At 32.3% G+C, this 18,745-nt stretch overlaps 1 protein-coding gene across 1 annotated transcript; it reads left to right on the top strand.

Moving 5' to 3' along the window:
- The first annotated feature begins 1,632 nt into the window (after nucleotides 1–1,632).
- Nucleotides 1,633–15,206, top strand: LOC148601188 (uncharacterized). The gene is made up of 4 exons (XM_088555706.1): nucleotides 1,633–1,945; nucleotides 7,727–7,882; nucleotides 12,233–12,439; nucleotides 14,208–15,206. Exons 2-4 carry the CDS (start codon nucleotides 7,747–7,749, stop codon nucleotides 15,170–15,172), a joined length of 1,308 nt encoding a protein of 435 aa, XP_088411832.1. The 5' UTR covers nucleotides 1,633–1,945; nucleotides 7,727–7,746; the 3' UTR covers nucleotides 15,173–15,206.
- The last annotated feature ends 3,539 nt before the right edge of the window (nucleotides 15,207–18,745 follow it).

Genomic DNA, 18,745 nt, shown 5'->3' with positions numbered 1-18,745 from the left:
ATAGAACAAAGCAGGGTGGATAAAATATTTCAGGTTATAAAGGCATAAAACTGAGCCAAGCAATAAGCAATATGTGATTGATAGAAGCTGTAGACTAGAGGCTACCAGGAGCTTGAATCACTCAACTGGTTCTTTTGAACCTTAAGGAGCATTAAATATAACGAGGAAATACCCTTCAACTTTCTTCTTGGAGCCTGTTGTATGCCTTATTGTTAAGATTATTTAATCAAATAAAAGTTTTTGTCATGTATTACGGTTTTCATGATATTGGCTAAAAACTGAAAAAAAAACGTCATGTTCCGCTAACAAGTGCAATAAGTATAACAAGGAGTCGTCTCACAACTTCGACTCACGGAACATTGAGGCCTAATTTATAATGATCATTTCGTCGATTGAAAGTGTTTTCTATCTATCATGGTTTCGAAATATTTGCTAAATATTACACAACACATCATGTTTTGCTTTCAAAAGTAAAAAAATCTGGCAAAAAATCATCTAACAACCTCGATCTAATAAAGACTTTTATTCTTTTTATTTTTATTATGGTTTCCAAGATTAAGATCAAGTTCAAATGATACAATTACATTTACTGTGCATATCATTAAAATACGCTGATCTCATTGGATAATCGAATTTATCAATGATGTTTCAGACGTCGATGAAACACGTTTTTTGGCTATTCATATTGGCCATGCCACCAATAACCGGACTATTAATTGCTGTGTATAATCCAGTGTCTGTGTAATTTCAAAAATAAAATAAAAAATCCGAAATTGTAAAAATAAACGGATTTAAAGTTCTCGACAGATCACTGATGACGATTTTAGAACTACTGGAGTGAATTCAAACCCCACTCCTATTAATTGCTTATCTGAGAAAAGATAAGGGCATTACAAATGTTCCTGTAATTTAGACACAGTTGTGTGGGATGAAAGACAGCAACTCACTAAGAAGTAGAGGAAATAAAGTCAGTGCATATGAATGTTAAAATTGGGATAGAACTGTGAATCTAATTGTTTGATTGTTATTATAGTAAGTCAAATTGAAATTAAAGATATCAACAGCTGCAGCGATATCCAAAGAACATTATCAAAAGGACAGTGATGAAGCAAAGAATAACGTAGACAAGCCTAGAAAACCAAAAGTGAATTCTTCGGTAAAACAACATGAATTAAAACATAGACAGGGTCCTTTAACCAAGTCTATTGACAAGTAACTCTTTCCCCAAATTGCAGTATAATGTTCGACAGTTTTTTTTCCCGAGTTTTAGATCTGACCGAAAATTGAGAAAATAAAATTGCCGCGAATATTTCACCGTTTACAGTTTACAATATGCTATAATGGCCTTCAGAGTCTGTAATGGCAATATTAGTCTCCAAATTATTCCATTTATCCAGTTATTCAGATAACAATCCCTACTTTGTAAACTCATAAGATGTTGACTTTAGGTTTGTTATGAAACAACATGTAAAAGGTGAGCACTTAAAGTCTAGATCAAGTATACATTCATAATGACTCGTTCTAGGGTAACATAACCTAGTAAACATATAATTTCTTGATTATGACAAATAATGTTACATGAAATATCAAGGTAAAAGGACAAATCGTTTGATATTTCGGTCAAAAATGGTTTTTTTTTTGTATTTTGTTTTTTTTTATAGATATAATTCACTTCGTATACAAGGCATACTATGTATTAGTATGTTTAACGATGTCGAGCTCAGCTCAAAGATGAGCTTTCCGTTGTTGAAGAAAAACTGACCGTTTAATTCTTTCGATTTTTCTTGTTTTACTCTAAAATTCATGAAGCATTTTTGAGGTTTCAGTAAATAACTGCACTATCGAAAACTGAATGTTAGTTTGGCATGACCCAATACTAATTGCTGGGATACTTTTTTGTCGATGGATTATATTTTGACTTATCTTATAGCCGATTATTCATATGGTAAGGTATATCTTTTATTATATTTTTTACTGATTGGTTTCGGAAACTAGAAACTAATCAAGAACATACCACCACCTCTCCTTAAATTCAACAAAAAGCAGGTAAAACCATAAAAAAACAAGCAGGTACCGTCATGAAGTAAATGCCATTTGCTCATGTTTTAAGTTTTTTTTCTAATACTTTGATTTCAATATTTATATGAGATTTTAACAATCATCGAAAAAGAGGCACTGTAGTTCTTTGTCCATGTGCTTGGATTGACGTATGTAGATCAAAGACTTCTATTTCAAAAATTTCAGAAATTTAAACACTTACAAAAGGAAAAAGTGGCGCTTGTCTTTTTCCCTTCCGATTTCTTAATCTCTGAAAGTTTAGTTCAGAAGAAAACTTCGCGAATAATATGTAATTATTTGGATATTGAAGAAGTAAACTATTCAAAGTAGATAAAATCCACATCAACGACATTTTTTAAGGTATGTTTAAAAAATTTAGCACGTTACAAAACGTTATTACCGAATAGATGTAGATTTAGGTATGGGACATGAATTTGAAACATATCTCATCACGTATGATAAATTATTTAAACATAAACGCCGAACTTTTATGAATTAAATTGCACAAAAAATCCAATTTAGATAGCATACTGTCCATTTGTAATTCTTTTTCTATATAAATAACCAAAGATTAAAAAATTAAGAGATTTGCATAATCTCATGATCACGATTTTAATATTATTGGTATTGCATTTATCAAAAAATAAACCTGTACCGTTAGATGATTTGAAAATGAAAAGTTTGTAAACGGGCTGTATGTAGAACTTTAAATATGTATTATGTTTATATAACTTGATATATACCTGTGCATCTTCATTCTATAGAACAAATTGTATGTGGTGGGTTTTTTTAAAATATTTTTTTTTATCTTAATTATGCTTTTTGCTATTGATAATAATTGTTGTTTGACGTTGTATTCATAGTTTTGGCTTATCACGAATTCAAATTTGCATCAAAACGTTATATTCATAATGGAAACTCCAATGCTTTGATGGAAATTATGATCTTTGATATCAACGTGCCAACGAAAGTTGATTGAACCACCCCAATTGATGGCAATTAATACACAGGCGCAATTTAGACGCATGTCAAACATATGTCAACCATACGTCAGACATATGTCGACTGCCATGCGTCTGACTCCAGTTTCTAACCGTGTATGTCAGACATGTGTCAGAAAACATCAGGTTAACATGCGTCAGACATACAGTAAACATAAGTCGCGTCAGTTGCCGTAATCGTATAGCCATTGATTTGCGTTTAACGTAAGTTTAACATAACTTGAACATATGTTTCAAGTCTAATGCCTGCAACTTATCCATTGACACGTGTCAGATCATGATGTACATCAAACATACATGTATATAAACATATGTTCTACAAATGAGAAATATGCAGTCTTGAAGGTAAAGACACATAAATTGATGATGATTTCTGTCAAGACCTTTTAAACTGACTTTGTTCTTAATGGCAGATCCAATGAAAAACAAAAGGGCCCTTACCTGGGGTAACTACACTAAAAATTAAATTTTATTAATTGCTCAAAATGTAAATTGCTATCTGAGCATTTTTGTCAATCTACAGCTAAATAAATATAACATTTTGCAAACTCTTCCCCTCTGGATCTGCCTACAATTCTATATACACGTATTAATAATGTCATATCCAGTATGATACCATATCCATTCAGTATAAAAGTGAAACTTCTTTAAATTTCGTTATCATATAATATCATACATACTTGAGGAGCAACAAGATTTTATAGTAAATTGTTGGTACATGTACATGTATTATCTCATTAACTACAATCAATCATAATGGTTCATGTCTTGCCTAACATGCAAAATTTCATGTACATGCACATTCAATCAAAATGTATGCACAATAAATGTGTTTTATTCAAACAGAATGGAAAAAAAGAGTTAATCTCAATACAAACAAAAATGTTGGATTGTACAACACAGGATTTTTTATACAAATGTGTCACATAAAATATCATGGATATCCATACATTTTCCCATAAAGAACGATAAAGTCCAGTTAAAATAAATTATACAAATTACAACCAAAAATGTTTTTATTTAAACCTACAGTATATTGCACCTTATAAACATAGAAAAAAGTTTCTAAGAGTTTAAATTGAAGCAAACTTGAAATAAACATCTCAATATACATTGTAAAGTGGAGACATACAGACATTAATTTCTTTCCATCAAGGCCGACATTATACAAAAACAAATAAAATCCTTCTCAGCATAATTGAGCAAACAAACAAAATTGCTTTAATTGTACAATGTGTACCCAGGCAGACAGTCTGTCACTACTGAACAAAAGTGAATCACAATATATACATGTACATAGTACGTGTTTTAGTTTTCTAGAAATGAACAATATATTTTCTAATTTTAAAATGTTGAATACTTGCATGGCAAAAACTAACTTCATCTTCTATGATTCACAAGTAATAATCAAGACAGGCTGTGTAAATTCTTGTATTATAATTGCAACTTAAAATCTCAGGTGTCAGGTGAATATAAACCACACTGTTCAATCTAGTTGAGAAACAATTTGATGGGACTTCATCTGTAACTGTTCTTCCTTGGTTAATCCAAACATTTAGTAATACTAAATTGTATTCCCTTTTCGTTTTATCAAATTTTGTTAAAGCAGCGAAATCTTTCGGGCTTTCTTATTAATGACCACACAGGTAAATAGCTTGCAAAGAATCCAGAACATATGAATTTCTTCATAATGATTTACTAGAATTGACTGCAACCAATACAAACATGTCGGTTTAGTGCCTGTAAAAACAAAAATATCTAGTGATTAATGGTATACCGTTCATTATACATGGGACACAAATATTATTATTAGAACAACTAGAAATAGTCAGCAGATTTAGTAAAAATAGAATTTCCATGTAAAGAGCAGTAGATCATAATAAACTAGAAATACTGTGAACAAATTCCATTTGCTTTCGCTAATAGTCTGAGAAATAAACTATTCAACAAAGTTTCAATAAAATTGCTTGAAGCATTTTCATCTTTTCGCGCGAATATAGTAAATTGTCCTGTCCCCCTCCTCTTTTATGAAAAAGTCTCATAACTAAAAAAAAATTAACAATGCTTCGCACGCGCACGAATTAATGTTTTAAGATAACACAGGGTAGTACATTTTATAGGATGTAAAGTATATCCAGACTCATTTCTTATTCCCACTCTATACGAAACCCGACAAAAATTGCTAACAACATGCTTACTGTGATACCAAATTGAAGTAATAATTCTGATTAATGGGAGAAACAAAAATTGTTACATGTTTCAGGGTTCTTGGTAAATTCCCGATATTGGCAAATTTGATTCTTTCTAAGAGTTATTCCATCAACAATTGTATGGAAGAGAAGGCAGTTTTTTGTGACCCAACCTACCATACATGCATCTATTCTTATCTCACCTGGCAATTTTTTGCTATTTTAAATGTTATTACTTTCAAAAATCTTCTCCTCTGACACCACTAGACCAATTTGAACCAAACTTGTTATGAGTGTTTCTTCGGGTATACTGCACTGCAAAGATGTAGGGATTATTGATCCGTCAAAAAACATGGCTGCCGTTACTAAAAATAGAAAAATGTGGTCGGACAGTAGTTTTTTGTATAACTCAATAACCAAAAATTGGAAATAATTAAAACCAGAAGGTCAAATCATTCAAAAGTAACTGTTCATCAAAGGTTCACAAAAATTGGTGACAGCATTGTTTATTTATTGTTCTAAGTGTGAACTACAGCCAAACAGACACTGGTATACCATAATACGCCTGGTCTAAAAAAGAGGAGCATATAAAAAGGATTTTTGTTTTCTATTTTTCTTTACATTTGTGACATAACTTTAAATGTGAAACTTTACCAGACAGATGGAAGAGGAAAAACTTATATGTTACATGTCACAAATTTCTTGCACTATACGACAAACTTTACGACAAACGTGATGACTTTTCATTCAGAATTGTCAACTTTCCTTTCATATGTGGCAACATCCCTTCAGCACCTGCGTATGGAGTGGTTATATCACAACTCATACTTTATGCCAGAGCTTGCCGAAACTACTTAGACTTTTTGTATCGCACTAGAACTCTAACAAATAGGCTTCTGGAACAGGGTTATGTTGCTACAAGATTGAAGTCATCACTACAGACGTTTTATGGTCGTCATCATGAACTCGTGGATCGTTATGGTGTATCCATCTGCACCATGAAAACTGATTTATTCAACGGGTCATAGTTTTCCTTTCCTCGCTTGTCTACCCCGGACTTGACTTTTTATGAGCAACTCGGCGGGTGTTTCTAGAACAGCGGAGGACGCTTACCCTACCAGTGCACCTGGTCCATACTCCCCGTTTTTGGTGGAGTCCGAGTTGCTCATTTGCTTTTGTTACTTTGTATGCATGATTTTAGTTACTTTATGTTCTTTGTTGTGCATGTCTGTTTTCCATGTCGGATCTTTGTCCCTGGATTACATTCTTTTGATTACCGCTATAACCTTGGTTCCCTTGATTACTCTTGAAAGTGATAACTTTAAGCTTGTATAAATTTACATGTACCTTTAGTTTCCAAATGTACTGAAGATTAATTTCTAAAACATAACATTCTATTAAAAATGTTCAATGAACAGTTTAAGAAACAGCACGAAATAAAATATACAAGAAAAACCTGGAGAGAAATAAAATATCCTAACCTGTGTATGGTTTCTGGTTCTTTACACCAATGCCCAAGTGTCTTCCAAGTATGTGTTTTATTAAAATCCAGAAAGGAGAAACAATTATCCACAATGAATCAGGCACAAATACAGCTTTAAAATATAGGTTAATATATGTGGAGTGTTTTTACTAGACTTTAGTTTAAGAATACTAAGCGCTCTAATAAAAACTGAAAAGCCTCAAAGACTTCCATGTATAATTCTATTGTAAACGCAAATTTAATCAAAAAACAGCTGTATGAGGCTCTGTCTGAAAACTAAAGAACTACATATATGTTGTACAAAGTATCATGTACGGCATATACATGTACGCAGTATTGACAAACTTTCAATCTCCTTATTTTAGAGCTGTTGTACCAGAAAATAAATTAAACATACATGTACATGTATGTATGGGACTATAAAAAAATTGACTGATCACTCAGCAGATCCAAGGGGTGCAGGGACAGGGGTTTGGCACCCATCCTTTTTATTGGACAATTTGTCATTTGCATGTGTAAAATTGACAAAAATAGTAAAAAATGTCCTAGCATCCTCGAAAAATTGCAAAAATGGCAAAATCGATTAATTTAAGCCTAACCAGTAGTATCAAAATCAAATGATAATACATGTATGTAGTATCCCAAAATGAGGGGGGGGGGGGCACTTGGCATACGTTTTGGATACGGGTTAGCCATGCTTCTGAAAAAAAGCATACGTTAAATATACGTTTGGTAGACGTCTGACATACGTCATTTTAAGACGTACGTTAGACATGCGTCTAAAATTTACATGTGTAATAGGTATAAACTACCTTAAATGATAGTGTTTTGAAAATCGTATAAAAACAGATTTTCAAAAAGCTCCATTTTCTTGAAGGAGATATTAATGCTTTTTTTTACATTATTCACTCAAAATAAAGAAAATTTTTCATCGCTTTATTCTATCTGTATAATCAGTTTTAAGATTGTTAAATGCTAATAACAACTTTTGACAGAACTGGTTTAGGTTGTAAAGATGCAGAATGGAAACAAACTTCGATGGGTGTCATTCATCGTTAGTTGTTTTGGAATAATGATAAGTGGTTCTATGAATGCAGTTCCTGCGTACATCAATGCTATTAAAGGGAAGTTTAATTACGAACAATGGGAAGGTAAAGTATGGTCTCAATTGTATTGAACTTTATATCTTGATACAAGGAATAAATTTCGGTTTAATCTTTTAATCAACATTGCGCTCTTTGTACACAATTAAACAAGCTTAAAGTTTGCGTTAATATATGCAGAAAAATACTTTTTTCCGTTTGTTCCATTTGCGTTATATATTACATTAGACAAAGTAAAATTGATTTAGATAAATGAACTTATGTAAAGTGATTATTTACGGTATCGAGTAATATGTTGATGGTTTTTGCTAGTTTCTAGTTTCTATCTTTGAAACAAAGACTGACACCGACCTTCTTATTAATAAGTTGTGGCATGGGATCTTCTTGGGAGAAAAAACAAAAAAATAATCCAATTTACTCATCAATTGAAAATAAGAAAAAACATTACTTTAGAATACAGATTTTCAAATAAAAAAAATAATTTTGGTTGCTGCTAGAATATAAATTAATATTTTACATGCGAGAGAAAAATTCTTATCTGACATTAAATCCAGGCCCCTCTACCCTAATTAGAAAAAAAATTGGGGTTGGTCTAAAAACAGGACGGGCGTTTTCCGATACATTTTTACTATCACTTTAGTTTTCCTCAATGGAATGCAAAAATGTAAAATGATTTCTAAAGAAAAAGAAAAGTGCTTATAATTGATAAAGTTTTTTGGGGAAAATGTCAAAAAATAAAGCGGAAATCTTGACAGGACGAACTTATTCTGACAAGAAAATGGCGATAAAATGGCAACGTTTATTTGATCTTAAAGCTTACAGTCATAGGCACAATTTGATATAACCATTATTCCATTTAGAGTCAGTTAAAGTGGAAAAATCTTGGCCTGACGGACTTGTACTGTTCCGTGAAATGTGTCGTTTTTTTACGGGAGTTCGGTAACCTATTCTTAAAGCTGATATTTTTTGTTACATTTTGATGTATAGATATTTGAAATTAAATCAGAGATAAATCCAAAATCTTCACAAGACGAACTTTTTTCGTGTTGAAAAAACTTCACTTATCGTCATTTTAATGAACTGAATTAGAACTATAATATACTTGTTATGTATTTCTTTCTAAAATAAATTATATCAGTTTTGACTTTCTTTGAACCTTTTTTTTTATTTATTTATTTTTATTATTTCCATTTATTAAAGTTAGTTGGTTTGTTTATTTTTTTGATATTATGACATTGTCAATTATGTTTTAAACTGTTGTGGTTTGTTATTGAGTTTGTGTTACCAGTTAATTAGATTAACAAGATTTGTGTTTCCAAACACTACAGCTCTTAATCCCAGTCACAACCTACCACATCCTCAATACCATCGGCCTCACCACAATCACAATTCATTTCTACAGTTGCAGTTTTTGATTTCATCTTACTTACTTGACCAATAAGTGATTTAGGAAACATCCTAAACTCTCCCTTCTCCAAACATGAAATCAAATGGTCTCTCATATACTTTTCTTCGTACTGAAAATGAAGACCCCCGTAAAAGCACTTATACAGAATTCAACCGTGTTTGCAATTGCATATAAACCACAATCAACCGAATTAGATTGTTTGTGAGTTTATGGGATTTTGACGAGAAGCCTGATACTTTTTTTCAAATTATCTGTGCGATGATCACTTTTGTGTTTCATTGTCAAACACAGGTGTCAGGAGAGTGTCTTGGAAACCCGATATGTTTGGAAAGTGTTTTGCTAAAATTAAATGCACATTATTCATGATGTCTGACGTAAGAAAATTTAGATCGGTTATGATTTTTTTTGTCTGTCTGTCTTAACGTACCCAAGGTATGTTTTGTGTTTAAATGTCTGCCTGGACATGTTTTGTATTGAAATCGAGTTTCCTCTTTTTCATAAGTATGTTAAGTTCACTGTCTGTAACGCTTGTATGTTTTTCTGGGAAAGCAGGTGGTAATTCTGGACTGAACGTGTTTCATTCAGAGTGTCATCTTCCTCGATTGTCTCTAAATTAAATTGTAATTTTTTTTCTTGATACTGGAGTAGATTTGCTTGTTTTCGAGGAAGAATCGGACTTTCCTTTAATGTACTGAAGTGTGTTGCTTGTGGTGTTTTTGGAGTGTTAGTAACAGAATAAGAATCTGGAGCTGGTTCAACAACTGTAGCTTCACTTTACATTGGTCTCGGATGCTTTCTGTTGGATTTTTTATCGTTTATCTTTCTGCTATTTTTTGTTAGTAGTCGAAGATTGACAACGGTTCTTTTTTAACAGGTTCAAGCCCTGTGCTAATTTTTGCTGCTAGGATATGGAAGCATGTTGTTGTAGATGGACATTGACATGCTGTAACCAAAACTTGAAATCACCACGCATGTGGTTCCAGCAAATAAGAAGTGGACAATCAGGGAGAATAATTTTGATTGCCCTTTTTATGCCTGGCTCTCTGTCAACAACAACAGGAATTCATTTCCTAGATATTTTAGGAATGACAGATTTTATGAAGATGAAAAATGATAAATGAATGCTTCCGAATTTCCTATCGTGAATAACAAAGGCAAGAGGAATTAAGGGAGTTTCCTTGAAAAGAATGTTTGAACACTATGGTTGACACATCTCCGAGGTTGAAAGTAGTATCATAAGGTAGAAACATTTTTTTGTTCTGTGTTCCTAGTGTTCGCAATTCCTTGCATATCCCCCTCCACATTCTCAGAGCATATCATTTTGCTATAGACCTTTTTTGCGCCACCGTCCTCAGTTTTTATTCTTTCCAACACAGAAGGTATAGTACGTTTAAACTCTGTATCATGTTTGCTGTTACCATGAGGCTTGGAACATACACAGAATCATCTCCAATATGTTGAACAAGTACAAGGTAAGAATCAGATTGTAACCAAAACCCAAGCCTTTTAAACTTGAGGGAATAGTGAGGGCGCTTTCGTCCACACTTAACTTCGACTCCTGGTAGCCTAATTTTGTAATGGATCCCAGAAAGTTTGATATTTGTATGTGTAAAAGATCTCATACGCTCTCTCGACCACAAGTATTGGTCACATTTCCAATCATCTACATTACAGCTACGAAAATCATAAACCTTATCTCCTTTAGGTTTAGCAGGTGGCTATGCATGCACTTAAGATTTGTCAGGGTTGTTAAGTAGAGATAGAATCCTTTCCTTATCTAACTCAGTATCACTTGTCATGTATGGTATAGGACCACAACCAGCAACCTTAGCAAAAACCACCTTAGCAGAAGTCACCTTAAAGGAAGCAACCTTAGCAGAAGCCACCTTAGAAGAAGCAACCTTAGCAGAAACAACTTTAGCAGAAGCAATCTTACAAGAAACAATACATAAATATATTCAATGATAAGTACTCATTGTTAGAATGATTTTGTATTTCTTTTTTATGTTGAACTTATGGTCACTATTCCTTCACTTGCTTTCCTTTGGTATTCATTTTTCTACCGATTTCTTTTTGTGTGCAATCATCTCTTAATTAGTCCTGCCAAGATTTTGAATTTGTTTCTGGACATATTTCAACAAAATATATATCAAAATATAGCAAAAAGTTTAAGCTTTAAGAATATGTTAAGTATTTTTGACAGACATGAAGACATTTTCAAATATTTAGTGTGTTGTTACCGTACTCCCGTAAAAAAGACACATTTTACGGAACAGAATAAGTCCATCCTGTCAAAATGTTTCCACTTCATCTGACTCAAAATGAAATAATTTTTATATCAAAATGTGCCTATGACTATAAGCTTTAAGGACAAATAAACTTTATTTGACAGACTTACACATTTTATAAATAATAAACTTTATTCACCAATATGTCCCTCTTTTTATCGCCATTTTTTTGTCAGAAAAAGTTCGTCCTGTCAAGATTTTCGCTTTATTTCAGTTAAAAGCACTTTTATTCTTCTATAAAAATCAATTTAATTTTTTTGAATTCAATTGAGTTAAACTGAAGTTATAGACAAAAATGTATCGGAAAATGCCCGTCCTGTTTTTTCTTGTCCTGTTAATAGACCGACCCAAAAAAACTGGTCGGTGCAAATACAACAAATTTATAAGCTCAATGGTACAAGGATAAAATATTATACAATACATAAGGGTTTGAAAAATTCCGAACGATTTTAGAACTGTCAAATTTGAGATGCAATTTTTTTTTTGTCGTTCCCTCTGCGGGACTCGAACTCGTACTGCTGTGATATCTTTTGCAACACCGCCTGCACAAAGTCCAAATTATCAAAGGAGCCAGTTACTTAAACTAGGCGCAGGATTAGGACACAGATCGTCTTCTAGAGATGTTTGCCAGTGTGTGAAGAAAATTTAAAAGGTAGTAATATTATAGTATTTTGTTATTAAATACTACTTTCTTTATTTCAGTGGAGCTTATTATATCTATAAGCAATTTTGGCTTTTTGTTTTTGATACCAGCTGGTATTTTGTCCGAAAAAATTGGAACAAGGTGGACTACAATTTTTGGTGTTGTAATGTTAGTGTCTGGCTACCTAATGTTATGGTCAACAACGTTTGAAATTGATTACTATTCGGACAGAGCGGTGTTAATGATGTTATTATTTTTCATAACAGGTAAGTGGTCAATAAACATTCACATTTATATAAGTCGGTCCATATCATACGGACTTGTACACTGTTTTGTGGGTACTTCTTTTCGCAGCTGGGTGCTATCAAACACCTTTGTTTCTTTGTAAGTAAATATTTACCAGTGGATGGCACATGCTAAATTTTGTTTCTAAAAAAATCACCTATTGGAGACCACAAACGCATATTCTGTAAGAAATGATTGTTGGTTTGAAATATATTACGTAGAAAGCACTAGAAATTTTACAATGTAGGGAAATCACTCTTTGATCAACATATTATTCAGTTGATTTGGTAGGGAACCTCTACATAGGCACTCTCTTAAAAACAAACTTCTGTGGTCTGATATAGTATTATGTTATCATCTTTTTTGTTTTATGTAGTTGTCGTATTAAGTATTTAAGGAGGTAGACCTAAGGTAAGGGAAGCAACTCTTACAAATCATTGGAACGTTTGTATTTAGCATTTTACACCAATCTCACATAAGCATCAAAGTAACTTGGACTAATTTCATTCTGTTTCAAATGAAAGCTTGATAGGCTTTGATGAAATTGAATATGGTACAAACATATCACTGATTTCAAGAGTTACGTCCCTTACCCTAGGTCTACCTCCTTAATTTTCAACGAAATGACATGGTAGTCACTTTATCAAGTACGACGTACATTCATATACAGCCGTCAGAAATAATAAGTAAATTTTCACCATAATGACTTATGCAGTCGTCTGGTATAGTATGTACATGTATTTTCAACATAGTGACATAAGAGTTGTCTGGCATAGGATGTACATATTCATCATTATAACATAAGTGTCATCGTGCATAGTATGTACATTTTCATCATTGTGACGAGTCATCGACCACAGTATGTACATTTTCAACATTATGACTTAAGTGTTGTCAGGCGTAGTATGTACATTTTCATCATTATGGCATATTCAGTCGTCTTGTATAGTACATACATTTTTACCATTGTAAAAGAAGAGTCGTCGGACGTACAATAGTATGTACATATTTACCATTATGAAATAAGATTCGTCGGGCATAGTATATACATTTTCTTCATAATGACAAATGAAGTCGTCTGGTATAGTATGTATATTTTACCACTGTAAAAGAAGAGTCGTCGGGCATACAATAATATGTACATTTTCACCATTATGAAATAAGTGTATGTACATTTTCATCATTATGACATGTGCAGTCGTCTGGACAGGTATAATATGTATATTTTCACCATTATGAAATAAGAGTCGTCGGGTATAGTATGTACATTTTTATCATTTTGACATGTGTCGTCGTCGGGAATAGTATGTATATTTTCATCATTATGACATGTGTCGTCGGGCATAAGTATGTACTTTTTCATTATTATGACAGAAGAGTCGTCGGGTATAGTATGTACATTTTCGCCAGTAAGACATATGTAGTCGTTTTATATAGTAAGACCATTATCAACATATATGAAATCGTCTGATAGACACTCTCATGATTCAGTTCAACATTTCATTACGGAATACTACGCTTATCATTTATATAAGTCATATCAGCTGAAATGTATTTTGAACCTGGTTAAACCAAGCTAATTCTAAACCGACGCTATTCTTCAGCTCAAATGGGTTTGTTTTAAATACGTTTCATTGCTATGCAGTCATCTGATATGATATGACAATTTTCAACATTCTGACATATTAAGTATAGACACGACCATAAATAGAGTAGTAATTTAATGTATGTATATTACATTTTTTTCAGGTTTTGGTTGTGGATTTTTATTCACCACAATTATCATTACCAACATGAACAATTTTGCACCACAACATTTGGGTAAAATGTCGGGAATTTTAAACGTGTCATCTAACATTGGCACGATATTCATCTCGACTGTGTATTTCAAAGTATTTGCAAATGGTGCAAATGAAGACTACAAAATGCATGACCTCGGTGGATTTTATTTATCTGCTGCTGTAGCGACTGTTCTTGTAGGTGTTCTATGCATTTTATTTGTTCGTACTATTCCGAATATTCCCGATCCTCTCCAAATGATAGACAATGATATAATTATAGAGAGAACGTCATCATCAGGCTTTGGTAAAGATGTTTCGAATTGTCAACTTTATACAACACTTGATTTCCAATTCTTTTCATGGGCCTATGTCATAGCCGGAAGCGTTCAACTATTATTTCAAAATAATATCGGTCCATTTCTTAAATCTTGCGGAAAAGAAGAATATACACTGTTATTTGTGAATGTATTTTCAATTTCACAGATGTTATCAAAGACAATGTCCGGTTTTTTATCTGATCTACTTATAGCATACGTTCCAAGGATAACAACTGTAACTGCTTTGACATGTGCACAGACTATTGCATTGTCTTTTTGCATTTTGTTTCCTGACGACTTTAAGACGCTTTTGTTTGCAATCGTAATTTTAGGAATAGCAGGTGGGAATCTTAATTGTATTGGCATTATTTCTGTACGTGAATTTTACGGAACGAAATACTTCGGTAGAAACTTTGGTTTGATTTACACACTCCTTTCAATAGCTGCTATCGGTGAACAAGCACTTTTTGGTGAAATGTACCAATCAGCCATTCCCTATGAAGAATATAATGATTGCTATGGACGACAATGTGTTTTGTGGACTTATGTGCTACATTTCTTCTTGTCTTTTATTTCATCAATGCTTTTTGGGGTTGTTTATCTGAATCATTCCTAAACATAACATCTTAAATATAATTAGCTTGTAAGTATTGATGAGTTTTATCTGTTCTTACACTCTAACTTAACACAATTCATGTAATTATTCAAATATTTGGTGTTTCATCGACGTGCAAAAGCGTTCGTAATGAAGTGCTAGCAGATGTCCAAAATATGCAACCGGTCAACGCTTTTCCACGCCGATGAAACATCAAATTCTTATAATTACATCTCACATGTTTCTCTTGTTTTATTTCTGTTTTATTTTACATATACATTAAAATAGACAATAAACAGTGTTCAATAAAATAGTCCACTTAATCCTGGGGGTGGCCTATATTCATAGCTCGAAAATGTTTTTCGTCGATTTAAGGACGTAGACCTTGGGTAAGTAACAAAACTCATAGAAATCATTGGAATGTTTGTATTCATTTTTTACATCAATCTCATTTAAGCATCAAAGTAACTTGTACTGATTTCATTCTGTTTCAAATGAAAGCTTGATAGGCTTTGGTGGAATTCATATGACACAAACATATCAATGATGTCAAGAGTTATGTCCCTTACCTTGGGTCTACCTCCTAAAACATCACGTACAAAGCCGATTATCGAATGTGTTTAGCATATTTTAATAATATGCACAGTAAATGTAATTATATAATAGTATCATATATTATATACTTTTACATAATTTTTAACTGGAAAAAAACCCACTCATCCTATTCTCGACCCACTACCCATGTCCACATCCCTATTCACTATCGCCACAGAAGTTTTAAATCACGTATTGGAAAGTTACGTGACAATTTTCATAAATCCGATATATGACTTTTATCCATATGCAAATCAATGTGTGTCAACATCTGTTTTCTAATATCCCATTTCCCATGAGCATTACTGCACTTTTCCATAGTCCACAACTCCGGCAATATTAAAGTACTGTATTAATTTAAACAATATCAGCTGGATTAAAAGAATACAGTCAACTGATAAATAAAAGAGAGAAAAAAATGAACAGAGATATTGTTTCAATTTCTGAAAAACTCTTTTTACTGTTTATACAACAGTTCGTTGTTCATCAAGGAGTTTTTTTAGTTTGTTGATTATTGCATTCTTAAATTTCATTGTAGTTTCCAAGTTTTCAATCGAAAGTTTAATTTGCCTGACGAATCTCATTTACAGTAAGCTCAAACCATGACATCTACTAACATTAAAATAGGTGCTATAGGATGCATGAAATAGTCGATTTAATTATGAAATGAAGATGATTGGCTGTAACTTCGGGATTTCAATTTCGTGTAGGTTAAAGACAAAGGTGTAGCACCTAGTGCGGCAGGTACATCAGTACCAAAAATTTTCGTTGGTAATTATTGTACAAACATGATATTTTACTCATTCTGCAGTACCAATCAATTATGAGCTGTTACACATTACTTGTCTAGGTAGTTCTTGTGTAACTATTTTACACATAGCTCATGTAATCATCTTAGCAGCTTAGATTGATTTCATTCTATTTCAAATGAATGCATGGCAGTCCGGCCGTGGTGGAATTGAATAGGTGCCAGTATTGCATTGCATATCCCTGAACATGGAGGCTATTAAGATATAGTGCGTTTTCTTTTTGCCTTTCTTCAAACTAATGTTTTGTCAAAAGATATGAACAATGACTTATAAAATAGAGTAAACATAACACTATAAGATGACAAACTTTTGTTAAGAAAATTTAACATTTTCACATAAAAATGTTCCACTGAAAATCTTGGTTTGATGAGTGCAAAACTAAAGCAAAAGTAGAGAAAATGGCTATTTATAGTTCAAGACTACTTTTCTGTCCGATCTTCGTGGGCCAACCTTACTTTTTTGCGAGAAATTAAAGGACCTGTCCTTCACAAATTCTAAATAAGTGAAAGTTTTATTGAATCAATTTACACATTTTAAAAAAAATCCTAAAAATATGCATTTCGCTATAGAAGTCTATGGGAGTATTAATACAATACTGAGACTAATATGATATATTTATATTTCTGATTTCAACAGTTATTTTTCTTAATCTACGTCTCCTTCCTTAAACTGGCTAAGTCGTACTCTTCTAGAAGGTACCGATAATTTTCGTTGATATATAACTGTACAGACAGATATTTGACTCATTCTGCAGTACCTATCAATTTTGGGCATTAGCTAAGCCTCTATGAGAATTACTTGATATTTCTATCTAGTCTAAGATTGTGTACGTAGTTCTTGAAAGAAGCAGAAGTTTTGTTCATTCTTTTAAGTGACTGATTCACGCACACGTTCATGCGTGGTTTTAGTGTTAAAACAAATTATACAAAACAAATGACCAGATTTTTTGAGCATCTTTTTTTTTTATATTTATGAACATACTAAAAACATTTTCTTTGATATTTCTTTTCTTTTGAGTAACTTTAAGTTCACAAGAATAAGTTCTCAAAAGTTTCTAAAACCCTCTCAAAGCCAATACAATCTACTTGTATTCAGTAACTAAAGTGCATATATTCCAAAATAATCTAATCGTGTGAACCACCATTTAACCTATAAGAATTTACTTTAATTAAAGAGGTACAATTTGCCTAAAGATAAATATGGTGAAGTTATAATGGAACACGATCTTACAGAAAAATGTGAAAAAAAAACTACCATGCGTTAATCATTCTTTATTTGTTCTATATATAGCCTGCATGTTTGAAAATATTATCAGGGGTGGATCCATGACTTTATGAATCAGATTTTGACATGTTGACACGTTTAATAAAGGAATATGATATAAAAAAAAATCAGCAAAGCTTATAATAACAAATTGTACCCCACAAAACAAAAACAAAAGTTATATACATTTTATATAATTGTTATATAAAACTTGGAATTTAAAAATTCAAATGTTGTGATAGTTATAATAACATTTGAGTTTTTAAATTCAAATTTTATATGACATAATCAAAATCATGTTTTATGAAAAAGTAATAACATCGGGTGTGCAAACGATGGAGATCATTCCATGACAAATCGGAAACTCAAAAATAACCAAAGAACCTAAACGTACACATAGAAGTAATAATATTAGGCACTAAGTCCAATGTAACTTCAAAAGTTAAGTGTAAAATTGAAATTTGTTCACTTAAATTTGTATTCCAAATCAGCATGCATTCATTATAGATAAATACATGGCTTTTTATCAATTTAGATCGAAGATCAGAATTGATATAGCAGTCGCCAGAGCCTTTAGATTTGTAAAGCCTGATAGCATCTGCCATTATCTTACACTACCGCAATAAAATAGTCCCACTGGCATACCCCCGTTATGTTCAAATGCAGATAGATAGGTCCATTTTATAGGTATATATAATATATAAAATTTAATTCCATGTTATTTACGCCAACAAACACTCAATAAACAACCTTTTCTGCGAACTTAACTATGCTGATTAATTAGAATTGTACATATGTATTAACAACGATCCAACTAAAAATGGTTGACCTCTAATCTCTCATCAGTACCTGTTTATTCCTATGCAATCAGTCGTTCACTGTCAATATATTCAAGTTTTTCTATTTATTTTTAGACGCATACTTAGAT

The sequence above is a fragment of the Perna viridis genome, chromosome 12 (assembly GCF_037379345.1).
Source record: "Perna viridis isolate PV_CMFRI_1.1 ecotype Kerala chromosome 12, ASM3737934v1, whole genome shotgun sequence".
Lineage (NCBI taxonomy): Eukaryota > Metazoa > Mollusca > Bivalvia > Mytilida > Mytilidae > Perna > Perna viridis.
The sequence above is the reverse complement of the archived record's forward strand: the minus strand, read 5'-3'. Positions and strand labels throughout refer to the sequence as shown.